The 9,609-nt window shown below is 41.8% G+C and overlaps 1 protein-coding gene across 1 annotated transcript in view; it reads right to left on the bottom strand.

The window, feature by feature from the left end:
* Nucleotides 1-9,609, bottom strand: part of LOC104285986 (probable global transcription activator SNF2L2) — a 44,498-nt gene that overhangs the window by 2,737 nt on the left and 32,152 nt on the right. The window contains exons 15-17 of the mRNA XM_009884513.1: nucleotides 8,460-8,702; nucleotides 8,041-8,154; nucleotides 2,147-2,254 (exon numbers count right to left, since the gene is read on the bottom strand). Of these exons, the coding sequence (XP_009882815.1) occupies nucleotides 2,147-2,254; nucleotides 8,041-8,154; nucleotides 8,460-8,702 (465 nt within the window). The remainder of the gene's footprint in view (nucleotides 1-2,146; nucleotides 2,255-8,040; nucleotides 8,155-8,459; nucleotides 8,703-9,609) is intronic.

Genomic DNA, 9,609 nt, shown 5'->3' on the forward strand with positions numbered 1-9,609 from the left:
GGGGGGGGGAGGAAGTTAGAACAAGGAACAGGATGTAAGATAGGCAACGTTGAGGTGGACATAAACCTGTTGAGGTGCACTGGGAACAGGGAATGAGGGCATAGAGATGGCTGACCTCTGTTTAGTTGAGTAAGGTGACTGCACACAAATCTTGAGTCGGAGGAAGGGCAACAGGAATGGCTGTGCCAGAAAACTGGGCCTAGTTAGGCACAGAGAACTGAACTAGCAGAAGATGTTGAGATGAGGAAGAAAATAGACTGGACATGGACCAGTCAAAGTGGTTATGGTAAAAGGCATCACAGTCAAGTCAGGAATAGGGAAGATGAGCAGGAGGGACAACATCCATTCAAGTACCCTTTCTCCAGATCTTAGAGCAAATTGAAGACTCCACAGTCTCACTGCTCTTCTGTCATCAAATATGTATTAAACCCTCAACTACATCAAATGTTGCATTGTAAAAGGCAACTGCTATCAGTTATTCACGTAACTCAAACCTCTAGCATAGGTCTTTGTAAAGTTTGCTTCTAAACTTCCAATCATTCTGATGACCTCCTTTGGATGTAAATGTGACAAATGACATTTTCTAAAGCTTAAAAAAATGGCAGCTAAAATATTACATTAAAAATGCAAGAAAAGAAAGTAAACCAATGTTTGCAAAGTACTCAGAACCTATATAGAGATGACTGTCATAGAAGATCCTATGAGGAAAGGACTAACTTTGTTTTTAAAACAGGGTTTGAATACTCAACAGTAAATAACACATCAGACCGCAACAAATAGAGGTTAAAACAAAATAAGATATTGAACAAAAATATCATCCATTGTGACAATGAAATTGACAGGAGGCAGGTGGAAAAATAGTATGCCATCATATTGTATCATGAAAACACATATAATGGGGCCAATATATGGGACTGGCACACACACAAGCTGTTACACACCTGCTGCTCAGAACAACAGATTGTTTGAGGTTGGAAGGGACCTCAGGACGTCATCTGGTCCAACCCCCCTGATCAAGCAAGGCCACCTAGAGCAGGTTATCAAGGACTATGTACAAACAGCTTTTGAATATCTCCAAGGATGGAGACTCCACAACCTCTCTGGGAAACCTGTTCCAGGGCTCAGTCACCCTCACACTGAAAAAGCGTTTCCTGATGTTCACACAGAATATACTGTGTTTCAGCTTGTGCCCATTGCTTCTTGCCCTGTCACTGGGCACCACTGAAAAGAGCCTGGCTCCATCATCTTTGCACCCTCCCTTCAGGTATTTATATACATTGATAAGATCCCCCTGAGCCTTCTCTTCTCCAGGCTGAAGAGTCCGAGCTCTTTCAGCCTTTCCTCATAGGAGAGATGCTCCAGTCCCTTCATCATCTTTGTGACCCTTCACTGGACTCTCTCTAGTAGCTCTATCTGTCTCTTGTACTGGGGAGCCCAGAACTGGACACAGCACTCCAGATGTGGACTCACCAGTGCTGAATAGAGGGGAAGGATCACCTCCCTTGACCTGCTGGCAACACTCCTATTAAGGCAGCCCAGGATACCATTGGCCCTCTTTGCCACAAGAACACATTGCTGGCTCACGTTTGATGCTCTGTATTAAGTGCCTACATGACCTTATTCTCAGGAATCTCATGATAAATCCAACCTACCTCACATCTAGTGCAATGTAAAATATGTATTTACAGACAAGCTGATGCATGGTTACTTGTCTTCTCTACAATAACTTGACCATGTGCCAAAGTCCTAAGATAGAAAAGTCAAAATTTATTTTGGCATATTCTAATGTATGAATAAATGACTTTGAATCTTATTTTTCTTTTAACACCTTTTTGCATGAACAGATGTTATTTGTATGTATGAACAGAGGCACTCATAACCTAGCTGGCCAAAACAAGATTTGTGCTTAATAACGTCTCTGAGAGAAAAGATGAACACCCGTTAGTAGTTAGTGCTGCCACAATCCCAATTAGTCAGGTTTTTTTTTGGATTAAACTCATCATATTTTTACCTTATGAATGGAGACCAGAAACTACTGTCTTTTAAAACAAACATGTCTGAGATTTCTTTCTTCAAAGATATCTGTGGTAAGAACCTATTTATTCTTTTTTTTTTTTAAAGAAGTCATGTTGTTAACACTTTGTACCTTCTTGTCTTTCTCAGAACCATCTGTGAGAAGGATTCCCTTGGCTTGCATGTGGCGGTACAGAATCTTCTGAAGAGCTGACATGTCACATTTGATTACATATTCAACCTAGTGTAAAAACAGAACAAATACAGTGTCAAGTTTTACCAAGATATAATCATTTTGGTATGATTTTAATTCCAAGTCCTTGCCCTCCTAAACAAATAAAACAAAAACTATATTTCTTTGATTCTCATGATAACAACACCTTTAAACAAGTTGCAATCCACTTGCAAGAATAATAATGACTATTTGAAATGATTAACTGTGGGATTTATGATTACTACAAGACACGTTCTAAGGGCATGACTGTAGATTCAGTACTGTTTTACAAACATATAAAAAATGAATTATTATTTCCTGTTTCTTTCTTCTTATAATTTTAACCAACTGCCAAAAGACTGAATGCCTCATAACCTGTGAAATTTATTACATCTGCAAAGCATCAATCACAACTGGCATAAACTGGCACAAAATAAATAACATCACCTACAGTCCTAAGTAGTATTCTACTTACCAATGTGGGGATGAAAACATGCTATTTTTTTTCTCAATATCTACTAAAAAAAAGGGGAACTAATGAAGTAGAGTATGATCAACAAATTAATTTTGACTTCTTGTTAAATATGATTAAAATAAGCTAGTTTCAGAATGTTTTGACTGCACACCACCCTTAAATCCAGTAACACAAGAAAAGTTTTCATGTACCAATTTAACACACATTTTTTTCGACTGCCAGGCTTTTATATTTCACTGTCTTTAATAACTAGGCTAAAATGAAAATAGTCACATAATAAAGCCAGAATAATGGTGAAAAATAATGCAAGAAATGATTAAATGAAAAAAAAAGCAAGATGCTTAATAAATAAAACTTGTGGAAGTTAACAGTTATATTTAACACTTCATAGGTCTTTGGAGTCCTCACTAGTTAAAAAATACATGTCAGCATGATCTAATGGCTTCACCAAGTCAGCACAACTTAATTAACAAAGGAGTGAATTATTTGTAAAAAAGAGGTACTGTCTAGAGCTTCCTTATCTGACTGTTTGGAGCCTCCCTATATGAAGTAATCCACATTACTGCTCTTCATTGCAATTTACTATAGTCCTGATTCTCTGACATGATTTGGTAAAGAATGAGTTGTTTAACCCAAAGGTATATAAACTTTGTAAATGCCCCATTTGGGCAGAGTTCATATCAGCAGTCTATCACTCTGCTGCTTTGTGTTCTCTCCTATAGCTATAGTAATAAACTGCTTCTGTTCTGACATGATCTAAACTGTAATTCCAGTTATTGTTCAATGAACTAAATAAAGAATATCTTTGCTAACAGTTTCATTAACCTAGTGAGGAAAGCTTTCAACTCAGTACATCAGGTAAGGTTTGTCATTACCTGAAGAAAAGCGAAGGCATGGGGGCAGCAAAGAAGTGTCTGGGAGACAGCACGACTTGGGAGGTTCTTGTGCTTCCCCTATGAAAGCAGCATGATGGGGGACCATCTCAAGTGCCTGTACACAAACGCACGCAGCATGGGCAACAAACAGGAGGAATTATAAATCCATGCACATTTGCAAAACTTTGATCTCATTGGGATTACAGAGATGTGGGAGATAGCTCACATGATTAGAGTGCCGCCATTGATAGGTACAGGGTCTTCAGGAAAGACAGACCGGGAAGGTGAGGACAGGGGATTGTGCCCTATGCACAGGAGGGGCTCGAATGCAGAGAGCTTTGCCTTGGAGCAGTTGACATGCCATTTGAGAGCTTATGAGTAAGGATCAGAGGACAAACCAGTGCAGGTGCTATTGTAGTAGGCACCTGCTAAAGGCCTTTTGATCAACAAAAGGAAGCACATCAAGCCTTCTTTACACAGCTCATGGGAGACATACACAAAGAACTGCTCCAAGATATGAAGGCTGAGGGCTGTACTGGCCACAGTGACCATGAGATGGTTGAGTTTTAGATCCTGAGAGAAGTGAGCAAGACAAATAGAATCACAGCCCTGCGCTTCAGGAGAGCAGTTTTCAGCTTGTTCAGGTATCTCCTTGGCAGGATCTCATGGGAGACTGCTCTGGAGGGCAATGGGGCCAAGGAGAGGTAGATAATCTTCCAGGACAGCCTCCTCAGAGCAGAAGTTGCTTCTTATGATGTGGAAGAAGTCAAGCAAGCACTGCAGAAGGCCAGCGGGGATGAACATGACTGAGCTCAAATGCAAAAAGGAAGCACACAGAAGGTGGCGATAGACATGGGCTACCTGAAAGGAATATAGAGACATTGCCCAGGAGTGTAGGGATGAAGTTCGGAAAGCCTAAGATCAGCTCAGGTTGGAACTAGAGAAGGATATGAAGGGCAACAAGAAGGTCTTCTATAGGTACACCATCAGTAAAAGGAAGGCTAAGGAAAAAAGAGGCCCACTGCTCAATGGGGCAAGGGACCTAGTGCCAAAGGACACAGGAATGACTGATGTACTCAGTGCCTTTTTTTTTCTTCAGTTTTCACTGGTAAGGCTTGTCCTCAGGCCGCACAGGTCTCTGAGCCTAGTGGCAGAGTCTGGGGGAGTGAAGCATTACTCATAGTAGAGGAAGATACAGTTAGATACCACTTAAACCAGTTTGACATATACAAGTCCATAGGAGCAATGGGATTCATCTAAGGCAGCAAAAGGAGTTGGCTGATGTCATTGTGAGGTCACTCTATCATCTTTGAAAGGTCATGTTGATCAGGGGAGGTTCTGAATGCCTGGTAAAAGCAAATGTCACACCCATTTTCAAGAAAGGCAAGAATGGGAATCAAGGGAACTGAAGGCCAGTCAACCTCACTGTCGTCTCTGGGAAGCTTATGGAACAAATCCTTCTTAAAGACATTTCCAAGTACATGAAGGTCAAGAAGGTGACTGGCAACAGCCAGCATAAATTTATCAAGGGGAAATCATGCCTGACTGATTGCCCTCTATGCTGAGATGACTGGCTGTGTAAAGGCGAGAGCAGTGGATCTTGTTTACCTTGATTTTAGTAAGATCTTTGACATGGTCTTCCATAGTATCCTTATAACTATATAAACTAGTGAGATACGGACAGGATAAGTGGACAATAAAGTGGGTGGAAATTTGGCTGGATTACCAGGCTCAAAGGGTACAAATCCAGTACAACATGAGCCAGCAATGTGCAATCGCAGCCCAGAAGGCCAACCGTATCCTGGGCTGCATCAAAAGAAGCGTGAGCCAACAAGTCAAGGGAGGTGACTCTACTCCGCTCTCGTGAGACCCCACCTGGAGTACTGCATCCAGATCTGGGGCCCCCAACATAAGAAGGACATGGACCTGTTGGAGCAGGTCCTGAGGAGGGCCACGAAGATGATCAGAGGGCTGGAGCACCTCTCCTATGAGGAGAGGCTGAGAGAGTTGGGGTTGTTCAGCCTGGAGAAGACTCCGGGGAGACCTTATAGCAGCTTTCCAGTATCTGAAGGGGGCCTACAAGAAAGCCGGGGAGGGACTTTTTACAAGGGCATGTAGTGATAGGATGAGGGGGAATGGCTTCAAAGTGGAAGAGGGTAAATTTAGAATAGATATTGGGAAAAAAATTTTCACTATGAGGATGATGAGGCACTGGAACAAATTGCCCGGGGAAGTGTTCAAGGCCAGGTTGGATGGGGCTTTGAGCAACCTGGTCTAGTGGAAGGTGTCCCTGCCGTGGCAGGGGGGGTGGAACTAAATGATCTTTAAGGTCCCTTCCAACCTAAACCATTCTATGATTCTATGATTCTATGATTCTACTACTACTCAGTAGTAGTCAACTTGCAACCAGTTATCAGTGGTGTCCCTTAAGGGTCAATACTTGGCCAATACTGTTTGATGTTTTTATGAATGACCTGGATGATGGGACAGAGTGCACTCTGGGCAAGTTTGTGGATGACACCAAATTGGAGGAGGGGGGAGTGCTCAATGTGCAGGTCAGAGGGACCTGGACAGGCTGGAAAAATAGGCTGACAGGAACCTCATGATGTTCAACAAAGGGAAATGCCGAGTCCTGCACTGGGAATGGAATAATGCCAGTATACTCTGGGAGCCAACTGACTAGGAAGCAGCTTTGCAGAGAAGGACTTTGGAGTCCTGGTGGACAAAACGTTGAACATGAGCCAGTGATGTGCCCTTGCAGCAAAGAAGACCAACAGCATCCTGAGCTTTATTAGCAAACGTGCAACCACCAGGTCAAGGAAAGCAACCCTTTCCCACTATTGAGCACTGGTGAGGTCACATCTGGAGTGCTGTGCCCAGCTTTTGTCTCCCCACTACACAACAGATGTGGACATACTGGAGCAAGCCCAGCAGAGGGCCACCAAAATGGACATAGGACTGGAGGACATGACACATGAGGAGAGCTTGACAGAGCTGGACTTGTTCAGCCTGGAGAAGAGAAGGCTCTAGGGAGACCTTATTGCTTTCTTTAACTACCTAATGGACCAGACTTTGCTTGGAAACATTCAGCACAGGGACAAGTGGCAATGGTCACAAGTTGGAAAGTGAGAAATTCTGATTAGATATAATGAAAAAATTTTCCCATGAGGGTGGTCAAACACTAGAACAGGAACCCAGAGAGGTTGTGGGATCTCCATCCTTGGAGATGTTCAAAACTCAACTTAGACAAGGTCCTGAGTGACCTGCTCTGAACAGGAGGTTGTATTAGAGACCTCCAGCGGTCCTTTCCAACCTATATGATTTTATGACTACAAAATCAATAGGTTATTTTCTTCTCAGAAGGACAGGAGGATGAGCTCACAGGTAAGAAACATGAACATCCACTTAGCAGCTGATAAACCTGTCAAAAAGTCTGATGCTTCAAGTCAGACATGCTTTGTTTTGAAAACAGAGGGACAGAAATGAAAGAAGTGCTCCACTAAGTAACAGTGCATATGCAACTTACAAAAATTTCAGTAATGAGATTTTCCTGGTATGTTTCAAGCTCAAATAAATGCTACATAAAAGGCTATTGTGAATATGACAGGGGGGGGGGGGGAAGGTCAAAATAGCAACAATCTTCATAACATTCTAAATGTTTAGGTCTTTAATTAGAAATCTTTTTTTTAAATGCAGATAAAGAACTCTTCATTCATTCAATGTAAATACAACCTCACAACTCACATGTAACAATATCTTGATTTTCGTTATGGTTTTAACCGAGTAGGTTTAAGTATCAAATGTCCCCCCAACCTGCCTTCAGTTTTCTTTTTTGGTTATGTTTTTGTGGGTTTGGGGGGAAGTGCGAAAGGGGAAGGAGACTCAAAATCACAGATGAGGGCAGGGGTGTGGGTAGAGTGAGATGCCTGGAAATTAAAATAGTAGTCTTTAAAATCAGTGTTGAATTTTACATTCTGAGATGCACAAACTAGCTAAGACACATATAGAAACAAAAGAAAACCAAAAAACTTCACACAACTCAAGAGTTCTGAAAATTTAACTAAAATTCTGCTAAATTTATGAATGTCACACAGTCCTTTAGGAGTTTCAGTGAAACAATTCAGCGAGCAAAGTTTCTTCTCAGTGAATGAGTGGCACAATCTGACCCTCAGTGTATGACTGGCTTTCATTAATGCCTTGAAACCAAATACTATAGAAACAAGCTGTATGTCTTATATCAACCTTGGGTGGCTACATACAGAATTAAAGCTGTAGGACTGAGGATTAAGACTGAGAATGCAGAAATCGGAATTCCTCAATGGCCAGTATTTCTTCTTTGCAGAGTTAAAAACACAAACCACAACAACAATGAACACTTAATAAGTCCTCTTATCTAGGATGCACCTCAAAAAACAATATATAGTGCTCAAAATAAAAGTATAAAACCCCTTTCTATTGCAAACCTTTTCTGGCAGTTGAGACTCAACCTCTTTTTTCAGTCTCCTTAGCAAAAAGGGCCGGAGCACTTTGTGGAGACGACGAATGATCAGGATAGTCTCTTCCTCATTTAAGTCCACCTACAAAAGTTTATAAAGGTCACAACAAGGCAACTCAGTGTGTTATGTAATGTCTTTGTGATTAGATTATTTCTCATTAGAAATGTTTGCAGTAATTACTTGTTGTATTACAACTAAATTGACTCAGAGTCCAGAAAGAGGCACTTTAATGAAGACTTTTAAAGCTGTAATAAAGGTGGCTTTTAAGTATGCTAATTCTCTGAGCACAAAGAAGAGTTCAAAGACTATTCCTATAACATGGCCTCCATTTTGTTTCCATCCTAATGGTTTGTTTCTAACAAACTTTAAGCAAACTGTTGCAGTACCCTTTCTCCAGTCATGGCAAATGGAGCATTGAACCACTGTTCAAAGGTGCTGCAGCTCTTGAAAATGGTAGGGAGAAGGAAGTTGAGAAGAGCCCAGAGTTCAGGCAATTTGTTCTGAAGTGGAGTCCCAGTCAACAGTATCCTCCTAGGGGCCACATAGTGAGTGTTCAAGACCTGAGTCAGCTTGCAGTGATGGTTCTTCATTCGATGACCTTCATCTACTATCATGTATTTCCATCGAATCTGCAAGAAGAAGAAAAGCTGGTAAAGAAAAAGCAGGTCAGATATCATCAGAATTAGAACCTACCTTCCAGTAGGTTTAAAACAGAAACATTTCAAAACTGAAACATCAGTCATTCTGTTGAATGACTGGAAACTCAACTCTGACATTATCCAAACATCAGTGGCCTCCCAAGCAACAAGAGGAGAAACAAATACTAGGTAGTATTTGTATTAACATCTGTAAATTGTGGGAGAATTTTTAGAGATCAATGGTCACCCTGTGAGCACCCCAAGCACTGAGAACTTGTTGACGACAGTGTAAGCTTCAAGGAATGTCGAAGATCAAATTGTGTTTTGTGAACGTCTGAGTTATGTTGAGGGAGGAAAGAACTGTTGCTGAATGTACTGATAAGCAGGATTTTAATTAAAACATAGAAGTAGATAACTATGCGAGTGAACAGCTGGGGCTAGCCAATCATATAGTAGAGATGCTTGTTTGAACTATGCATGTAACCAATTATTGCTTGAGTGTTGCGTGGCGCGGGAGAAAATTGTCTATATTAGCTGAGCTATCTGTGCAATAAAGTGGCATTTACACTGATCATATTGGTCGTGGTGTATCTGTCCGTGCTTCCGCGTCAACAAGTGGCGCCCAAAAGAGGGACCCTCAGTTCAGCGTTGGATATTCTGACGACCTGACGAGAAGAGGGGTCGGAAAGGCCGGTCGTGAGGTGAGTGCTGCCCCGGCACTCGGAAAAAGGAATAAGCGCGCTTAAGAGGCAAAATAGCCTGGGAATCTCGCCCTGATCAGGTGAGCGGCCGGGGAGGAGATGGGGTCCACGCAAGCTAAGGAGCAGGAAGCAGCGGTTAAACTCCTCCAACATATGCTCTCTAAGAGAGGATTAAAGTATAACGAGCATGCCTTGAA

This window comes from Charadrius vociferus, unplaced genomic scaffold (assembly GCF_000708025.1).
Source record: "Charadrius vociferus isolate BGI_N301 unplaced genomic scaffold, ASM70802v2 scaffold1025, whole genome shotgun sequence".
Taxonomy (NCBI): Eukaryota; Metazoa; Chordata; class Aves; order Charadriiformes; family Charadriidae; genus Charadrius; species Charadrius vociferus.